Consider the following 22550-nt stretch of genomic DNA (forward strand, 5'->3'; position numbering starts at 1 on the left):
CATAGTGTTGGAAGTCCTTGCCAGAGCAATCAGGCAAGAGAAAGAAATAAAAGGCATCCAAATTGGGAATGAAGAAGTTAAATTTTCACTCTTTGCAGATGACATGATGCTATATATAGAAAACCCTAAAGACTCCACCAAAAAGGTATTAGAAACAATCAACGAATACAGTAAAGTTGCTGGCTACAAAATCAACATACAAAAGTCCATTGCATGCCTATATACTAACAATGAAATCACAGACAAAGAAATACAAAAAACAATTCCTTTTGCAATTGCAGCAAAAAGAATAAAATACCTAGGAATAAACTTAACGAAGGATGTGAAGGACCTATATGCTGAAAACTATAATACATTTTTGAAAGAAATTGAAGAAGACTCCAAGACATGCAAAGACATTCCGTGCTTATGGATTGGAAGAATCACCATAGTTAAAATGGCCATTTTCCCCAAAGCAATATACAGATTTAATGCAATCCCCATCAAAATCCCAATGGCATTTTTTAAAGAAATAGAGCAAAAAATCATCAGATTTGTTTCGAACCACAAAAGACCCCAAATAGGTAAAGCAATCTTAAAAAAAAAAGAACAATACTGGAGGCATCACACTCCCAACTTTAGCTTGTACTACAGGGCTACAATAGTTAAAACAGCATGGTATTGGCAGAAAAACAGACACATAGACCAATGGAATAGAATTGAGAACCCAGAAATAAAACCACATAAATATGGACAGATAATTTTTGACAAAGAAGCTAAAAACACACAATGGAGGAAAGACAGCCTCTTCAATAAATGGTGCTGGGAGAATTGGATAGCCACGTGCAAAAGAATGAAACTGGACTGCTATCTGTCACCATGTACAAAAATTAATTCAAAATGGATCAAAGACTTAAGCATAAAACCTGATACAATAAACTGCATAGAAGAAAACATAGGTACTAAACTTATGGACCTTGGGTTCAAAGAGCATTTTATGAATTTGACTCCAAAGGCAACGGAAGTAAAGCTAAAATAAACGAATGGGACTATATGAAACTTAAAAGCTTCTGCACAGCAAAAGAAACCATCGACAAAATAAAGAGGCAACCAACTGAATGGGAGAAGATGTTTGCAAACAGTGCCTCCGATAAGGGGCTAATATCAAATATATGAGGAACTCACGCAACTCAACAAAAAAAACAAACAACCCAATTGAAAAATGGGCAGAGGACCTGAAGAGACATTTCTCCAAAGAGGACATACAAATGGCAAATAGACATATGAAAAAATGCTCAACATCACTAATCATCAGAGAAATGCAAATCAAAACCACAATGAGATATCACCTCACCCCAGTCAGAATGGCTATCATCAACAAGACAAATAGTAACAAGTGTTGGAGAGGCTGTGAAGAAAAAGGAACCCTCATACACTGTTGGTGGGAATGCAGACTGGTGCAGCCGTTATGGAAGGCAGTGTGGAGGTTCCTCAAAAAATTACGAATATAATTACTATATGACCCAGCAATCCCTCTCCTGGGTATCTACCCAAAAAAATCTGAAAACATTTATGCATAAAGACACGTGTGCTCCAATGTTCACTGCAGCTTTGTTTATGGTGGCCAACATGGAAACAACCAAAATGTCCTCTGATAGATGAATGGATAAAGAAGTTGTGTTATATATACACAATGGAATACTATTAGGAGGTAAGGAAAGATGATATAGGAACATTTGTGACAACATGGATGGATCTTGAGAGTATGATGCTAAGCGAAATAAGTCAGACAGAAAAAGCAGAGAACCATATGATTTCACTGATATGTGGTGTATATATAAACCAAAAACAGCAAAAGAACAAGACAAACAAATGAGAAACAAAAACTCATAGACACAGACAATAGTTTAGTGGTTACCAGAGGGTAAGGGGGGTGGGGAGTGGGAGATGAGGGTAAGGGGGATCAAATATATGGTGATGGAAGAACTGACTCTGGGTGGTGAACACACAATGGGATTTATAGATGATGTAATACAGAATTGTACACCTGAAATCTATGTAATTTCACTAACAATTGTCACCCCAATAAATTTAAAAAAAAAAGAATAAACAACAAAAATAAATAAAAAAATCCTACAACTACTAGAACTAATAAATTAATTCAGTAGAGTTGTAGGGTACAAAGTCAATGCACAAAAATCAGTTGTGTTTCTATAGACTAACAAACTGACAAGGAAATTAAGAATTACCAATTCCATTTACAATAACATCAAAAAGAACACAATTTAGGAATACATTTAATCAAAGAGGTTTTAGACTCATACATTGAAAATTATAAAACATTGTGAAAAAATTAAAGAAGACCTAATTAATGGAAAGATATCCTGTGATCATGGATTGGAAAACTTAATATTGTTAAGATGGCAGTACTCCCCAAAGTCATCTACCAATACAATGCAACCCCTTTCAGAATCTCAATGGCCTTTTTTGAAGAAATGGAAAAGTTGATCCTAATATGTCAAATTGCAAGGGATCTTGAAGAGCCAAAACAATATTGGAAAAGAACAAAGTTAGAGAACTCACACTTCCAGATTTTAAAACTTGCTCCAAAACTACAGTAATCAAAACAGTGCGGTACAAGCATAAGGATAGATGTTAATATACAGAACAATGAAACAGAAGTGAGTCCAGAAAAAAACTCTCCCATCTCTGTTCAGTTACTGTCGATAAGCATACCAAGACCATTCAATGGGGAAAGAATAGTCTCTTCAACAAATTATGCAGGGACAACTGGATATCCATATGTGAAAGAATGAAGTTGGACCCTTACTTCACTTCATACCTTATAAAAATTTAACTCAAAATGGAGCAAAAATCAAAATATAAGAGCTAAAGCCATAATATATGTAGAAAAAACATAAAAATAAATCTTTATCACCTTGGATTTGACATTGGTTCCATAGATATGACACCAAAAGCACAAGCAATAAAATTAAAAACTGGTAAATTAAACTTCATCAAAATTAAAAACGTTTGTTCATCAAAAGACACTACAGGCAAAAGGCTTGAACAGACATTTCCTCAAAGAAGATATTCAAATGGCTAACCAGCACATGAAAAGACCTTCAACATAATTAGTTATTGGGGAAATGCAAATAAAAAACCACAATGAGAAAGCACTTCACACATAAACATGGCTCTAAAATTATATACAAATATGCATATATATACGAATACTACATATATACATATGTAGTATACGTATATATATGAAAATAAGTTTAGGCAAGACTGGAGAAATTGAAACCCTTGTACATTGCTGGTGGGGGCATAAAATGGTGCAGCTGTTGTAAACAATATTGTGATTCTTCAATAAATTAAATGTAGAAATATCATATGACCCATGAATTCCACTCCCAGGTATACACTCAAAAGAATTAAAAATATGTGTTGAAAAAAAACATCTATGTGAATGTTCATAGCAGCAATGTTCACAGTAACCCAAAGGTGGAAACAACCCAAATGTCCATTAACTAATGAAGAGACAAACAAAACGTGGTATATTCATACAGTGGAATATATTTTCAGCCATAAAAAGAAATGATGTACTGACACATGCTACATGCAACATGGATGAACCTTGGAAACATGCTAAGTGAAAGGTGCCAGTCATAAAAGCCCACTTAATGTATGATTCTATTTACATGACATATTCAGAATAGGTAAATCCATAGAGACAGAAAGCAGATTAATGGTTGTCAGGGGCTAGGGGGAGAGAGGAATGGATTGACTATTTAATGGGTATGGTCTTTTTTTTAAGGTCGTGAAAATGTTCTGGAATTAGATAATGGTAATATTTATACAACATTGTGAATACATTAAAATACACTAAAGGTAAATTTTATGTTATATTTGTTTTACCACCAATTAAAAAAAAAGCCCATATGACGTTGTGCAAGGCATTGTGTTAAGTACTGCCATCTGAGAACACAATTAATCCTCACAACTGTGTGAATTAGACACAATTTTCACCCTCTTTCACAAAAGACAGAATCCAGGTTCAGCTACACAAGAAATATGCCTGAAAAGCAGAGACGCAGATTTACCTCAGGCCCTGAGAATGCACAATTCACTCCACTGCCATATTCTGAAATACTATGTATTGTTGCCTCAAACAATGTCTGATATAGCCACAGGTTTATAACATGCAGTCATTAAAAAGGTAATTAAAATATGCATTTGAATAGAGAAATGCTTATGATATTATGCTAACTGGAAAAACCACACTGTAAAACACCACATACTTAATTTTGTATTTAAATACACACACACAACATGTACATATGCACACAATTGTTTAATACTCAATATTATGCATGTTTTATATTTCCTTCCCAGTTCCATACACATCCATGCACTATGAGTGATTTTAATTTTCTTTAGTTTTATGTATTTTCTAATTTTTTCAAAATTAGGATGTATTATGTAATCAGAAAAATGAAACAAACATATTTTTAAAGAGCCACTTTCTTGTAGTGGTATTACTGATGATATTTATGCATTTAAATTATTCAAATAAGCTTGCAAGAGATTCTGCTTTACTTCTTTATCTTATAGTTATAAATATTTTGTAACTTTAATGTTGACTTTTTCCTCTGAATAAAGATTCCATGGGACTTAAGTGTTGGTATTTTTTAAGATCTCCAAATATTTTCAGAAGGAACTTGTTTGACGCCAAGATTACAAATCCAATTTAGGAAATCACTCAGCAAGAACTGGAAAATATTTTCAATGACTTGGAAAATCGGATTAGATGATGAATCATGGAAGATGGTTTCAATCTTGAATCTAAGGAATGTGAATTCTACTATATTAAAACATTGAAGACGATGTTTCTATACACCATTTTCAGCTTGCTTTTCTCCCAGAATTTCAAAGATTACTAATCAAAGACTTTATTGTGTATATATATATATATATATATATATATATATATATATATATATATTCATCTATGAAAATAATTAAGGAGAACATGGACATATATGAAATATATGAGAAAAACAATTCAGTGCCTCTTAAACTTTAGTGTCAATTCAAATCCTCTGGGTTAAAATACTGATTCTGACTTGATAGGTTTGGTGGGTAGAGCCTGAGATTCTGCATTTCTAAGACTTCCAGATGCTTCTGCTTCTGTGCGAGAGCCACATTTTGAATAACAAGGCTATAAATCTCCTTTAAGCCTTTAAAATGGAAATTAATTACCTCAAAAAGACATCATGCCACACCTAAAGTCACTCTCATTCAAACTGCAATAGTTTTCTAAGTGACTTTCCTGCCTTCAATATCACTACATCCCATTCTTATCATTCACATTGTTTCCAAGGTAATCTTCTAAAATGCAAATCAGTTTACACTACTACTCTACTTGGATGATACTTTATTACCCATCACATCTCAAATCCAAATGCTTACAGGGGTCTGGCACATAATGTGAATAAGTAGAGAAATGGTGGGGGCTGTGGCAAACTAGGGTGCACGTACCTTTTCTAAAGGAAATAGCTATTGCTGGTTTCTAGCCAAGAACAGCTATGTCTATATGAAAATGTGAGACTGATATTGCCAGATATTGCAGGGATTTTTTCGAAGGAGCAGGAAATCTAAATTCCTTTTTTGATAAAAATTTCAGAAAAAGTCAAGAACCATATGATTTCACTCATATGTGGGATAGAACACTGAAAAGCAACAAAGAAACAAAAACTCAGACACAGACAATAGTTTAGTGGTTAGAAGAGGGTATGCGGGGAGAGGGGTGGTAGTTGAGGGTAAATGGGGTCAAATATATGGTGATAAAAGGAGAACTGACTCTGGATGGTGAACACACAATGCAATATATGGATGATGTATTACAGAAATGTACACTAGAAACCTATGTAATTTTACTAACCAATGTCACTCCAATAAATTTAATAAAGATAACAAATTTTTCAACAGTTTAAGATTGGCAGTGAATTTTTTTTTTTAATCTGATGTCTGAAACAAACTACATAGAATCTCTGAACATGAGATCCAGACTTCAGTATTTTTTCAAAGCCCCAGGTCATTCTAGAATACACCAACTGAAAAGAGCCTGAACTGAACCAAGGGCTGATGCTATAGAAGTGAAGGGATTAAGAGCTCACCACAGGGGTACAAAAATTACTTTAAACTGAAAATGTCTGAACAATCAATAGCCACAGAAAGAACTATTACCGAAACGTAAGCAGAGTCTCCTGAACATACAGCTGCCTTGATCCCCTTCCCAGGGAATTTCCTGATTGAAAGAAGACTAACCCTTAGTGCCAGGAAGTGCAAATTCAGCTGCCATAAACCTTCCCACTGGGGAACTTCTAGTCAAGAAAGAGACAGATTGCCCACTCTATTAACATCAAAAAGCCCAACCAAACCTTCCATACTCTTCCAAAGGTCCTAAAAGTCCCCCTTTCTTAAGCTGATATATATGAACCTTTACTTTGGGCTAGTCCACAAGTTTTTCATTACTGGGAGCTTCCTGGTGCAAGTGTGAAAATAAACCTTGTCTTTATTCCTGTTAATCTATTGTGAGTTAATTTGCAGGCTCCAATCACTGGACCCAAATTGGAAAAGAAAAAGTTTCCCTCCCAGCACAGGTTGGTTCCTGAAGGCAGTTCTTATATGAACATTATTTCTGATGTGTGGAAGCAGCAATAATTATGCCTCCTCGAATGAGACAAGAAGAAAGTATTTGTTTATGTACTACTTTAATACATACATCCTGCAACCAAATCTGAGCTCCAAAGGTTGAATTCAAGCCTTGGGGCATCAAATTGATATACGATAAAATCTAAGAGTATTTAAGGTTTCTTAACAAAAGGGTGGTTTATAACCAACCATGTCTGCTATTTCTGTATCTACTACACATGTGAAAGGAAAACAATTTTTCATATTTCATAAAAAAAGTATAATTTAATACAATTATTCATAGTTAAAGTTTGTATTAAAAAATCCTTTTGCTCAATTATTTTAACACATTCTTAATAAGGTATTACATTTATTAAGAGACATGAAAGTTGCCATATTTATTATTTGAATGCATTCCAGAAAGACATGATAGTGGCATTTTCAAAGTTTATTTAGAAAGAACTTACTGAGTAGACTAACAAGCAAAGCTGTGGGAAGCAGAAACACCTACTTTTCCTGTGTTGTTAGATTATTTATATGAGTTTCACTCATGAATCCCCAGCTTGAGGCCTTATTTCTATGTTAAATCTCCTTTGAAAGGAACATTCCTCCCTCTTCTCCTCATACCCGTACCCAAATAAAAGTCCAAAACATAGTATGTTGCTCCCTGTTTAAGGATATATAACATTGGAACCCTTCTCGAAGAACAAGGAATGAGATCGTTGAAAAACCACAGATGAAAACTATTTGAACATTTACATCATGGATGGGAAAGGACAACATTTGTGGAGCCACTACTGAAATGTGGATGGTTTCACAAATATTTGCTAATTGAGTTTTCAAGGCTCAGCTCCTCCTGACAGGTGAGGAAGGTGAGGCTCAGAGAGGTCAAGTGCACCCAGATGGCATAGTGAGTGACACAGCAGGAATTTCAACCATGTTTTTCCCCATGGAGCTGTAATGCATTATAGCTTCATAACCTGTGCTCCCAACAGCACAGGATGCTAAGTCCTTCCAGAAATCCTAAAACTGTGAATAGGACCAGCAATGAGCTATGCCATCACATAGGACCCTGTGTTTAGAAGGGCCCATGCTTGCGTTGATGTTCTGCTATTGCTGTATTAAAATCGTAGTAATTCTTTAAGAAAACCTCTGCATTTTCAATTTGCACTGGCTCCCACAAATTATGTAGGTGTCCTTCATATAAAGGCCAAGTGAGAATAAAGTTTATAGATAAGAGAACCTTCCTTGAGGGGCCAAAAGGTGGTTGGGCCTCAGTGTCAAGGGCACTGGCCATCTGAATTAGAATGAGGTTGGATGCCAGAGACAGGAGATAAGCCAGGGGAGAACTTCTTGGGGGAAATGCTTTCTCTCCCAACCTGCCTCCTCATTGTTTGTCATTGTACCTTTCAGTATAAAAAATAGTAGCCCTGTCTAGTGCTAGCCAGAGGGGAGAAATATCAGATAGCACTGGAATATGACTGGTGGAGAGCTAATAAATGAGAAGTCAGCAACTGACCCTTTCCTTAGTGTGCCCTCTCCAACGCTCCACATGTGAACTGGATAGAATATAACCCAAGAAAATGGGTCTTGGAACAAAGCAGGGTTCAGATTCTAATCAGTAAAAGGTCCTCCAAGGACCTTTGTATATGTCTGGGGTATAGGGGTAAACCAGGAATGGTTGAGCCCTAATTTTAACAACAAAAGCTCTCTGCACTCAGGGGCTCCCTGCTCCACACTCACTCATCTAGAAAGGACAAGTTAGAACACTGGATTTCACAACCTCCAGGCCTTACCAGTCAAGCTGCTTATATCCCAAGGGAATATTAATTCACAGGGAAAAATAACATTTGATGAGTGCAAACAACACACTAAAAGATCTAAATCAGAGGAAGCAGAATTAGCGCACTGGACAAACCCAAAATTTAATATATGAATATAGTATACCTTATGATATAAGAAAGGACATTAGACAGATGAAGCAGGAACTGTTGTAAAAAAGAATCAATGTGAGGGATTGGGAATGGAAAATGTAAATAACCAAAGTAAAGAACTCGGTGGGAGGGCCGAATAGAAGGAGTTCAGTAGAAGAATCAGTGAACTAGAAGATCTGGTATTAGGAGGGGATAAAGAAAGGGGAGGCAGTTAAAATTATGAAGGATAGAAGTAGAACATCAATATCTATGTAACAGAACTTTCCAAAGTTATACAGTAGATATTACCATAATGAAGAACACAAGGAACCACATAAATGAGATGCAAGCAGTGTTGTGGGAAGAAACACAATGAGATCTATGCCTTAATACCATTTAGGCAAATTGAAAGTATGGGACTCTATATATTTTAGGAATAGTAATGTCTAAAGCCACATATTGAACTCATTAGAGTGAGTGCTTGTGAGAATGGGAATGTGAGGGGATAGAGAATTAAGGGGGCATAATAAAAACCAAGACAGGACCAAGCTAGAGATTTATGATGAATTAAAGAGTTTGTGTAACACCAATTTTTTAAAAAAAAGAAAAGGAAGGAAGGAAGGAAGGAAGAGAAAATGGATAGACAGGTAAAAGGAAACTAAGTGATTATATATATATATTTTTTTAATTAAAGTTGATTGGGGTAAAGTTACCAGAGAATTACAAAAATAAACTAAAACAATGTTTCTTTCTTCCTCACAATTAAAAAGGTCTTAATAAACAGATGTGAATCAAACATCCTTTTTATACCAGGCACTGTTCTAGATACCAAGACGAGTGGTATTTTCCACTTTTAAGAAATGTTGCTATTTCCCCAGTTTAGTCCCACTTCTTTGGGCCAGCTCTGAAGTGGTGTTTTTTACACTCATGTTGCTTTAAATATAATAAACACAACTGATTTTATAATCTAAATCCTGTCCTCTTTATGGGATCTAAAAGTTAAAGGGAGTTTTGAAGTCATTTAGGCCCACCTACCACAGCTGCAGGAGTCTTTTCTATATCCCACGCTGTGGAAGTTTCCTTCCCTGTAATGACTATTTCTTTCCTGGGGAATGGCTGTGGAATAAGTAATATTAGCTCTGAGGCAACTCCCCTTAGTCTCTCTTCTCTAGGTTAAACATTGCTAGGACTTTTAACTCTTGTCCTTGACAAACTGGTCTGATTATTGTTTTGCCTTATTCTGCCTTATTCTGGAACGACCACCTCCTAACCAACTGCTCATATCCCATCCATCTGCTCAAACCCCATTCTTCTGGAATGCCATCTTGGATCACCCCAGAACAGAGGGCCACTCCATCCTCTGCATTTACACTGATGGGGTCTCTCGCAACCCGCAACCCACACAGATCAGGGACCCCAGCTGCCTTGAATAACCAGGTATCTTGTCATTGGAGTATCTAGTGACCCAAATTGATGCAGGCGTCTTAAACCTTTTTAACAACAAGTTGTGTTTGAGTATCCATCTCTATTTGGTTGACCCAATCTAAATAGTTATGCAATATTTTGGTATCTGTAAAGATGGCATTGAGATTGGGGGGTTCCATAAACTAGCCAATAGTTTGGATGGAAAATATTACACCATAAAGAATGCTTCAAGGTACGTAATAAAATGGGAACTCCCAGCAAAGCAAACCAATACTTATTTTTCAGAAAACATATTTATTCTCAAAGATGACATAGAAAAATAGTTATCACTACTTCAGCTCCCAAAGCCAGTTCAGCTCAAAAACTACTTATTTGAGTACTCCCTAATACTCAGCTTCTGCATGAGATCTCTAACTGGTTCCTGAGTGATTCAGCACCCAAAAGGAAGCAGTCGACTTGTCCAGAACAAAACTGTGTTTATTAGGAATTTGTACCCTTTTTTTATAATATTCGCTTGGATATTCTTATGGTATAGCTTCTATATGTAATCAAAATATATAATCCTGCCATATGAATTCATCCATATAATAAAGTATTTTATAGCTAAAGGATATCAGGTTACACAGAAAAATATTTCAATAAAGTTATAAAGGAAAAGAAGCATAACTCTAGTGCTATGTGTTTCTAGGGTTGTATATGGAAATGCACAAAAATATTAATAATGGTTATCTTAGTAATGGTGATCGTTGGGTTGAAGGATTCACTTTTATTTTCCTTATAGTTTAGAAGTTTTCTATGATGTACTTAATGTAATAAGATACATATATTATTAAAAATTTACATCTTAAGCCCCTTATGCCTGCAATACAAGGATAATGATGGAAAGAATATGTATGTTTTTCTTCTATGAACATTGGCATTACAAATGTGAACAATGATAGAAACTGTGCCTTACTAAAACCGAGGTCATATGTTAACAAATATTCTACTCCAAACTGTCCTCGGGGCTGTGAGAAACCATAAGCCCCCAGTTACAGTGAATATAAGCCCAAAGTATGCCTAAATTATCTGAACATACCATTTTGGTTTGTTTGTGTTAAAGGAAGCAACCGTCCAATGCAATTTGGGTCATCTCTTATGCTCAACATTTAAGGATTTTGATAGAATTTTCACTGATAAAACTTGAGTTTGACATGCACAGAATAAATTGTTGTATAATTTCAATGAAAAAATATCCTAAACAGATAAACCAAAATGTTGAAAAATTTTAAAGAACTTAAAAAATTATCAATTACAGCAGTCTTTGTAACTGCATCTTTTATCAGTCAGACAAGTAATCAAAGCAAACACTTTGAATACCTATATATAGTTTGAATACCAGCAAACTTTGGAAAGTATTTATAAATCCCACATGTACAAATGAGTCAATTAACAAATAACAAGACATAAGGAGAGGGGAGCACCGCTGCATAGCTGCTCTGTTCCTGTTGCTTTAGCACTTCATGGTTCCATTTTGTACATTAACACACCTACAAGTAGTTGCCTGGCTGGTAGCCATTACTTTTTGCAAAACTAACAAATGTGAATCAAGTTAAGAAACTAGGGAACTATAAATGGAAACAGTTAAGTAAACTATACCTGGAAATCACAAAAGTGATAGCTTAATGAGACCTCAGTGTAGAAAACCATTTTTTTAGAAAGCTAGCAGAGAATAGTGTTTGAGAGTTTGAGCCAGGGAGTTAGGTAAGACCTGTAAACAAATTCTAACTCTGCCACTGACATGAGATATTACATTGGTAAAGTTATCCTGCATTGCTAAGCCTATGTTTTTAGTTTGTGTTTTTGATCTGTAAAATGAGGAAAATAATACCTACTCTTTAGGGGTTTGGTGATAATTTAGATAATGCATCTCTTATACTTAATACACTATCTATTCAAAAAAGACAGTTATAATTGTTGTAGAAGCTGTCGTTTTGTTCATTATTTTTCAAGAAGCGCAGTTAGTGGTCAGTGGCATTAGCTAATGCTGTCATAATCTTTTCTGTGTAAATAGTGGGTTCTTCAAAGGGAGGGTTTAGTACTCCTCTAATACCTATAAAAGCATGGTCAAGGGAAGTCCATGCATTTTTCAAGTAGTTTTAAATGTGTCTCTTACCTTTGCTTTCATTTTCAGTTCCTCGTGCTTCCGGATTAGCTCCTCGTTGTCTGAAAGTGATGAACCTAGGCTTTGTTCCCGTAGCTCTTTTATGGTTTTCTGAAACCAACAAGTAACCTAGGTAAGAAGCAACAAAGAGAGATCAAATTTCAAATGATTAGAATAAGTGAATAAAACTTCAGGAATATTTCCTTAACCTTTCAAAACTTAAGCTACCTCAATTTCACTTTATATAAACTCATCTTGTGCATTAAATAATTATGATCAAGTTTTTATTTTTTTCTCCATTCAACCTCTACATGCTTAAGAGAAAAAAAAATAATCCCCGAAAAGCATGAAAACAATATATCAATTCAGATTACATGGCATGAAGAAAATAATTCAAAATCTCCGAACAAAGAAGAACCACAACAGAGTCCCACATAGACTATAAATCATGCATGCTTTTAGAATATAAATCTTTTCTGATTAAGAATACGAATTTGAGTATAGTGAAATGATCCACATGAAGATATTAAACAGCATATGCAGAATTCTATTTCTACTATAAAAAATGTAAAAACACTGTTTGCTGCAATTGCTGGAAATCTGTATTCTGAAAATAAATGAAGAAGTTCTTAAAATTCTGTTGACATTATAAATGGCTTAGGGCATGACATGTTCATTTAGACTTGATTTAGAACATGTGCCTTATATGGTATTAAAACAACAAATAGCAAAGTACATTGTAGAATGCACTTGAAAGAAGCAGTACATTCTAGAATGATGACGTAAGTTGACACTGAATTGATGACATGGGGTCCCTGGAGGTAGATTCCTTATCCGAATTAACAGAAAGAGACATGGAGTTTTACTCTCAAGTCCTATGTAGTCTTATCCGCTTGATCACCTCATCGCTACTGATTCCTCAGAGCTCACTACATGCGAGAGAGAGCTCGCAAGTTGCTTTTTGGGCATCATCTCTACAACTCTATAACAGGTATGCGATCATCATTGTAGAGATGAGGAGAGGTCAGGCAGCTTATCCAGGGCCATATAGCAAGTGGCAGAACCAGGATTTGTTCCCAAGCCTACGTTAATCCAAAGCCCACACTCTTCCCATTGTGCCCTGCTGTCATTCTTGGGTAACCTAAAGTCTTATAGCCCTGGGCGTCAGGGGGAATCGCTTCAACCTAGAAAAAAAAATAATCCTGGCAGTCCATTCAAAGAGATGGACATTGTCCAAGCATCATACTACGTCTTTCTCCAGCTTAGGTTGTTTTGCCTACAAGAAGCTCAGGATTTCTCTGAACTCTTATAACATCTGTTTGAAGCAGATGGCCAACGAGAAAGTTAGATTAGTCCTGAAGCTCCACACAATAAATGTACACCACACACACACACATACACACACACACACACACACACACACACACACACTACACAGGGGGTTCCGTCGAATTGGACATTCCATTACCAGTACAGGACTGATGTCACCAAGCTGGTTTTGAGACACCAATGCTTAGAATTTTCTAGCATGGAATAGGCAGTAAAATATGGAGTAAAAGGCCTTCTGCTAATTGGAAATCTTTGTTAATCATCATTTCAGGGTAATATCAGTGCAAAGAAAAGAACAATAGTGCCCCATAGAAGTTTTCATGTGAAGTACGCCTCATTTTCTTCAGAATGTTTGGCAATCTGTGCATAATACACAAATTAGCTGCTCCCCATACCTAACGTATCATGTCTATGTATGTACATCTATTTGAAGATAGTCTGTCTTTCTGGTATTAGAACTAGATGATATGGATAATGTGCATATTAGCACACAGAGTATTTTATCAAGAGCTGTAAAATTTGTTCATTTATTTAATTTTATAAAAATAATTTCTTACAAAAGCTGCAGTGAGCCCATATAAAAACACCACTAGAGGAATGATTTAAGGGTTTCATTAAAGGAAAATGGATCAGGAATATAACTACCTTCAGAGATAATTTATTTTATAAGTACTGGGAGTAAAGTTTATTTATTCTTAGCTAAAGTGGGAGGAACTCAGACATCTCAAGAATGCTTTAATAGGGAAAGCTAATATAGAGTCTGAGTGAGCAAAACATGGGCACAAACAGGTGTTCGCTAATCTCTAAAAACAGGTGAGAAGCCTGAACTCTTAGATAATCCTATTTAATTTTGTGAGTCAAAGACTTGTCATCTAACACATGCCAGCGGTAATGAAAGCAGGGAAGGAATGAGTTGTTTTGATTTTTAAAAGGTATCTACTGACCTCATCTCTAGATTTGGCAAATACTGTTTCCATCTCCAAAGGATACTATTCCTGTATGGCAATCCTATGCACCATGAGAGAACGCAGTTAAAGATCTGTAGCGGTATTCCATATATCCTGATCACATACCTACCTGATAGGGCAAGCTGACACCCTAGATCTACAGATTTTTACTGTCAAATGCACACTGGAGGAAACACAACAATTTGGCACAAAACTCAGTAGTTCATCGTGGGCGTGTGACGTCTCATCATGAGGCATTCAGACATATGACCAGCTTCTTAGATCAGATTTACCGTGTGTGCTGTGGGACGGATGCAGGCAGCATAGGCGCTCAGAGCTCTTCTGATGTAAAAGCGAGACACCCTAAATAACCGAGAGCATGTCAACTATAATACTGCCATCCAGTAAATCAGTCACTGCGTCCCGCAAGGAGCTACTGCAGACAGCTGCATCGATATTCCAAGAGCACTTTTTATAAGCGTTTAAATCGTATCAGCTGCTGTCCAAAAGCCTGAGTGGTAAGTACAGTAAATGGTGCATCAGGACATTCTATAGAACATAGTCCCTACAAAAGGATGAAAGCATGAGCTGAGAGTTGAGGGGGAGGGGGTGTAGAAAGAAAGGAAGAACAAAAAGCATTCAGAGTATGCACTGGAAATTGGTTTGGGGCAATGATGAGTTAAGGGGGGAAATCAGAACATTTTTCCTTTTCTCCCAGTTCCCACCTTTCAGCTTGACCTAAGCAACATGTTCACGGTCACTTCACCAGTTCGACTTGACATTCTAGGTACTCAGTACCCAGAGGAGACAGAACTAAGGTACAGAAAGAGTGGGGCTGATCTTTTTTTGGAGGGGAGGAGGAACACCCATGGAAGGGTGAAGGAAGACAGAGAGAAAGGGACAGGAAGTCAGCAGAGATGCAAAGTAGAAGCAATCAGGGATATTCAATGAAAACAAAGACCTGTCTTAAAGAGAGGTGCCAGGAAAACTCAGTCAAACAGTATAGACAAATAGTATGCACTGTCCTGTATGGTAGCCACTAACCACATATGGCAACTCAGTACTTGGAATGTGACAAGTCCAAATTGAGATACACTCTAAGTATAAAATACACAGCAGATTTTATAGACTTAGTATAAAAAATAATGAAAATATCTCATTAAGAATGTCCATATTGATGAAATGTTGAAATGCTATTTCAGATATGATGGATTAAACAAAATATATTATTGCTTTTCACTTTTTTATGAGGCTTTTTACTTTTTTAATGTTTCTTTTTCACTTTTTTAATGTGGCTACTAGAACATTTAAAATCACATGTGTGACTTGCATTATATTTTTATTGGATGGTTCTACAATTCAAGGATATTAGGAATGTCCTTATTTGAAGATCTAAAGACTGAGTTTTAATTAAGGGCAATTTAAAATAGTAAAGTCAAGAGACAGGTGGGATGAAGTATTTGTTGGTAAACATCTGTGGACCACTTGGGGGGGGTGCTCAAGTAGAACTACTGACTCTTTTAAAGAAGTTTATTGGCCAAGTAAAGGAGGGATCAGATGATAGCTTTGAAGAAAGCAGAGGTAACAAAGAGGCTTCTCCTCACATTTTTCTTTTATTTGATTAGATGAGACTTAAGCATTTTTTTGCAGGCCCACTGAAGATGCACAGAGGAGGGCTGATGCAGGAATGTACCAGAGCAGAAAGGCTGGAAGACAGCACTACTGAGGATAGGTCTGGGCAAGGAAAGATTCATTTTTGCTTCTTGAATAACCTGGCCCCATGTAGACCCCCTGCTGGGAGATGGGCTAAGAATAAAAAAAGGAAAAGAAATGAACCCAATCTTTACAGAGAGGTGTTAGGTACTACTCTGGGCAGGTTATAAGTTACCTCATCCAATCTTTGCCTCCCTCCTATGATGAAGATATTTACTTTTTCAATAGACGAGGAAACCAAGACCCAGACAGGTTAAGCAACTTGCCTAAGGTCATACAACCAATAAGAGAAAAGTCCCACAGTTGGAAGCAGAAATGCCATAGTCAGAATTCATGCAGAACCAAAGGATTCCAGAGAAGAGAAATGAATGGATCTTATTAGCCTATGTTTGTGAATCTTCCTCTGATACAAACCAAAATGCAACACTATAGTTACAGGATCTAATTCTAACATGGAAATAGGTCCTGTGTACAACCATGGGGGCTCAAGGGACATATCGCATTAGAGAGGGAAACGGCTGTGCAGGCCAGGCCCGTCAGAAGTGCCTCAGAGGCGGGTTGTGGGCAGAGGCTACAGCAAGCAAAATCTGAGAATTCTAGTGACCAAATGATTCATGCCAAAGAGAGAACTAAACCTTGGGGACCACATGAAACACAGAGAAAATGCTCTCTGACAATAAACAACTCAGGTGCCAAGAAGGTAAACTCCTGCTGTAAACCAAAGTGATGCATCAGATGCCGTAAACCACCATGGTCCCTTTTTCTACAATGTGTTCTACAATCTCAGATCAGATCTTAGTTTGTAATCTTTAAAACTATGTTGGAGGAGGTGAGATAGCAATAAGCAATTCAAACCACCTTAACAGAAATGTTTAAGGGAAGATAAAAATCTTTTCAAGTTACTTTCATTTTCTTTGCCATGAGCAGACCAGTTCTTGCTGAACAACCAGTTACTATTAGAGACAAAAGAAAAGAAAAACAAAACCTAAAAAACCCCAACATAACTTAGGGATCATTTGATCATGGGGGAAAAGGTATCAGTTATTTATCATCTTTAACCCAAGACTTTTTGAGAGTCTCTCTTCCAATAACCAAAAATGCACACATGTTCAGAGGTGTTTTCAGCTATAATTGATGGCTATAGGCGACAGTTCTGTTTACTTTGATATTGAAAGCCTGCTAGTATTTTAACAACCATTTTAGCTCCCATATGGTTTTTTTTCTTTTCTTTTTCTTTTTTCTCTTTTTTTTTACTGTAGGGAAGGCAGTTGTCATTATTTTGCATTTGGTAGGCCAGTCAAATATGCTGTGTATTTAATTAGGCAATAGCCAGACTTTACATATTCCTTTGCTCCATTAGGTGATAACATACAATAGGAGAAGAGGCACTCAAGCCATGTCACTGATGTTTATACCTGAGCACTTGGAAGCAGGAGGAAAGAAGAATCATTGCCAAAATGTGGATGGTTTATATATTTATTCATTTATTTATTTATTTATTTTAGATGCATTCTGAGACCAATCTAATTATTGTCTCGTTATTATTTGGACGCCATCCCAGATATTCCAGGCAGACAATCTTCACAATTTTGTTTTGTGGAATTTGGAAGCCTTCCATGAATTACTGAAGTCAACTAGAAGGTATTAGTATCCCTCAACAAATTACCAAATCCCAGTATTCTCTGTTGATGGTTAATGGGAAAGCTGATAGATGTGGTTTGTCATGAGGTAAAATTTGTTACTTTATAAACAGCTTCACAGATAATCTGTCTTCCTGTCTGGAATCATAATTTTATGTATTTAATTATTCTGACTTGTGTTAACATATCATTTCTCTTCCAACATTTACATTACAAGAAAAATGGCACTAAGGACTTCCCTTCCCAAGATTGCTCTCAGCGCTTGTTTGTGCTTAGGTAGCCTCTTTCCTTCCAACTATTTAGTGGCGGAAGGCTGTTTAGTCCAACAAATAAAATCAATATAGTGGATAGCTCTGGACCTAAATTTTACTTCTAGCATTACCTCTGACTCCTCGGGGGAAATCCTCCCAGCTGTGAAAGAAAGTCTTTTTTTCAAGAAAAGAAACAGAGACCATTGGCAATGTGCCTCTCTGCCAAAGTTATCTAAGGCATAGTTTTCCCAACGTAACTTAGGGCTTCACCCTAAGTGATCTGGAGCCAATTATATTCACTGTGTGTGTGTGTGAGAGAGAGAGAGACAGAGACAGAGACAGAGACAGAGATTGAGATTACAGGGCTACCAAAGTTTGACGTTTTCATATTACCTTCCCAATTCCTAGGTCATGCAGCCTGATGGAGTTCATACTGAAGCTTTGGCCTAAATCCTGGTTGTTGGAAAAAATGAGAGTCAGAAAACATCATATTGACAGGATAAATAACTGCTAAATTTTAAAGGATGTTTTCATCCTGTCAAAGTACCGTTTATTTGGTTTGCTTACGAGTCTCCATACAAAAAGCATTGCAATTAATAGTGCCTCTTTGCTTGTCTTCGGGGACTGTGAGAATTGGAGTAGAGGAGAGAATGAGTCCCTCTCCCTAGCCAGTTTGGGGTCTTAGCAATACTGAGGAGAAAAGGAAAGCCAACAATCGCCAGCGCCAGGGGCAGGGAAGGAGAAGAGCTCAGGGTGGAGGAAGGAGATACACAGGCAGCCCCAGGCCTTAGCAGATGCTAGAGCAGCAACACCTGACTTTGTCATACAATGGAAGGGTGTGAGGGTCAGAGTGATGCAGAGAGCACACAGATCGGATGGCTTTGTCCTCAGTCCCATCACTGCTGAGAATGTCACTTAGTTATGGTGTGTGTTCCCCAACCTTCTTACCAACTGATTTGGGGGCTTAAATAATTGTGCCTAATTAAAGTGCTATTAAGCCATCAGTCCAATTGAAGAGTACTGTACATATAAGTGACAAACTAAGCTTAAGGAAAATATAATCAACTATAGTAAGTATAAATGAGCTAAAGAAATAGCGTAAGGGTAGAGAAAGTTAGGGAGAAGAAATAGATTTTTAACTTTATCTTACAGATAAAGTTGACATTTTTAAAATAAACTCAGCTGTATACCAAGCCATGAAATGGCATTTATTTACCCTCCACATCGTAACATTTTAGAAAGCTAAGATTATCTAGTGATTTAGAGAACTGGTGTGGGATCTAGCCAATATGTAAGATTTCACGTGCTGGTGGTTATCCAGTAAAGCTCAGCAAGTGACCACCAACATATGGAGCGATATGGTGAACATCTGAACATTTACTGATCACTTAACCATATGCCAAGCGGTGCTCTATGCAGTGTTACATACACAATGTTATCTATTGTCACAACAAATCTATAGATAGCTACTGTCATTATCTCCAGTTTACAGAAAAGCTAGGACTGATATCCACACCATCTGCACCCGACTCCCTCTTTTATGACCTTTGATATACAGTGTCACTGAAAGCAATAGTGGATAGCACACATTAAAATTAGGAGGGGTTCCTATTGCTCTCAAAATCACATGCTTTTCCTACAAATACCTTTAATACACTGTGCATTTACTCTGGCATATCTTACAGTGAATTCTAGAGACAGCCTATGTGCTAAATGAAACTTTGTGATCCAATTTTAATTATAAAATTGTGATTAAAATTTTGTGGTTGGAAAGTCATATATGTCTGTTACTGGGCCAAACTATTGAATACCAGCATCAACAAGATAATTCAACCCTTATTTTGTCCTTATGCCAGCCAATGTTAGAAAGCTACATTCAAAGAAATATTTTTTTAAACACTCTTACTATGGTATGTTTAGCCACTAAGCTAAACACTTGTATGTTATTTCATATTCATTTAAGTTGGGCTACCATTTAAGTTCTAAATCCTAGTTAGAAATAACATCATATAAAGGAGGATACACGTGCATGTGTGCATGTACACATATACACACATACCTGTGTGTGCATGCAGAGTTTTATAGCTGCCCACCAGGTACAAGATTGTGCCCTGAGGCTGTTCTTATATGTGTCATCTCTGACATTTTAATGGCCTATTAACAAGAAACATGATTACAATGGTCACACGATTATGATATAGCTGGTATTCAAATTATAAAACCTTCCAAATGTGAATTCTATTACCCCTTTCCCCCCACAAAGATGTGTCTATGTGATCTGAGTAGTAAAAAGAGATTATCTGCTGCTCTCATGTCTTACTTACTCCTCCTCAATGTCCTTGACATTGTCTTGTACAAAGAGACCATGCATAACTTAGTTTTAATTTATCTGTTTGTCTCACTTATGCCTGATTGGAGCAATTGAGAAAAATTACATTCATAAATCTTCTTGCCAAGATAATTAATTATGCACAAAATACTCCAAGCTGCTTCTGATTTTCATTAATGAAGCAGCAGATTATGTGTAAACTAAGATGCTACTGGAGTTGGAAAAAATGGTCAGCTGCTCATTTTTAAATGTAAAACAAGTACACATTTTTACCTCTGAATAACAATGATACAGAAGAACAGGCTATAATTATGTTTATCAGACTATCACATCTCAATTAAGATAGAAAAATATGTGATTTTAATTTGTTTTCTTGTGACTGAGGTAAACCTTAAGTTGCCATCATTCTGGTCACTAATTTTTTTCCCCAATGTAGAATTAGCTGAACTATTATAGTTCAAAAGCATTAGGCTATAAGAACTTAGAAACAGAGAAGCACTAAATGCATCTTTTAAATGGCCCTTATGAGAGACGATGCATCAGATATTCAGACAATCACATTATTATTCATCAGTAATCTTTGCTCTAATTCTCCACTTAGTTTTCCTTTTTTCTTAAGTGCTTAAATGATTGACAAAACTAGTATTTTATTAATGTAAGGTTTCATAGCTTCTATGTTCCCTTTAAAATAATATTTGCCCTCCAATGAAATATGTGCCTTTGTATCAACTCATGGTCCCATAATGTTCTGGATTATCAGGTAGATCATCTAGGAAATTGACAATCATAGAATCCAAATTTCTAACAGAGTCACACCCAATTTGGTGTCTCTCCTGCTATATCATCAATAAAATTTTAAAATAGATCATTCAGAAAAACTCAAAAACTTAGGTAAGATAATTATGCTTGTAGGTACATGGATTTTTAAATATTTCTTTTTTCACATTATTATCAACATAGTAAGCATTAATAATTATCTCTAAGATTGAGAAACTGAAGAGACTCTACTTCCTCATCAATAAGATATTGTTTAAATTGTGCTACATTCAAATGGTGGAATATTACATACCCATTAAAATGACCCATTGTGCTTTTGGCACAATAAGATGTCTATGATTTGTTCAATTTAATAAAAATCAGGTAATAATATAATATGCATAGGTTAATTCCATCAGCTGTTGTTTGCTTATTTAGCTCTTCCTTTAATAAACGTGTGTGTGTGCACCTGTGACTGCTCGTGCTTGTATAGAGGTCTAGAAAGTGACAGTATGCCAAATGTTAATGGCAATGATCTGTATGGATAGTGGTCCATGTATATTTTAAACAAATAGGCATTATTAAGTCACAAGCAGAATAAAAAAATACAACTATCTTTTTGTTCTGAACTATTAATTGAGTGCCCATCGAACAAGTATGGCTAAGATTACAAAAGTGACTTTTATCTAATCACATGTTATGAACTCAAAATAAATAATAAATTAGCCTTCAATGCAAGACTAGTCTTGACTTGAATATGATGGCAGGAGGAAGGACGAGTGGGGGAGTACACGATGTGTCGGGCCTTCACTGTCCTTTTCAGACATGATGACAAAAATTGCTAATAATACTATAGTGGTTACTATGTACCAGGTAACATTCTGAGCAAATTGACATAGAATAACTCACTTGATTGATAATCTTGACACCTTGAGGAAAGTACACCAAGTAAGTATCGACATTTTACAGAAAACTGAGCCTCAGGGAAGTTAACTGCCAGATACTCAGCTGCTAAGTGGTATAGTCAGGATTTGAACCCAGCTAATAGTCTCGCCCCAGGATCTGTGCTCTTACAAACACACAGTGACAGTAGCTTATTAATGACTCCAGCTGCTGTCACTGGTGTTAACAAGATAAAATGTAATATGGAGTATTTTAAAATTAAGAGCTTAAATTTTATATTTAAAGAAATGATTAGTTTATTGAACAGTTTTATTAAAAATTAATATTTATTATTATTATTATTAAATTGATTTTGGCTCAAGGCTATTAGAAATGGAGTTTAAATGAAAGCCAAGTTCTTTTAACCATGAATGTGCATTCTTAAAGCCGTAATATATTTATAGCAGTCTCTGACAACTAAACAGTATGAAGAGACCTCAACATTTATAACAACTGTAACACTAAACCCAGAGAAAATAATACG

General features: G+C 36.1%; 1 protein-coding gene across 4 annotated transcripts in view; it reads right to left on the bottom strand.

Moving 5' to 3' along the window:
• CCDC141 (coiled-coil domain containing 141) overlaps positions 1-22550 on the bottom strand; it is a 168252-nt gene that overhangs the window by 89307 nt on the left and 56395 nt on the right. For 3 of the 4 annotated variants that reach the window (XM_019739337.2, XM_019739336.2, XM_074338696.1), the window contains exons 6-7: positions 18433-18492; positions 12172-12288 (exon numbers count right to left, since the gene is read on the bottom strand). In XM_019739337.2, coding sequence (XP_019594896.2) covers positions 12172-12288; positions 18433-18492 — 177 coding nt within the window. The remainder of the gene's footprint in view (positions 1-12171; positions 12289-18432; positions 18493-22550) is intronic. The other variant, XM_074338695.1, reaches the window with a different exon arrangement.

This window comes from Rhinolophus sinicus, linkage group LG01 (assembly GCF_036562045.2).
Source record: "Rhinolophus sinicus isolate RSC01 linkage group LG01, ASM3656204v1, whole genome shotgun sequence".
Lineage (NCBI taxonomy): Eukaryota > Metazoa > Chordata > Mammalia > Chiroptera > Rhinolophidae > Rhinolophus > Rhinolophus sinicus.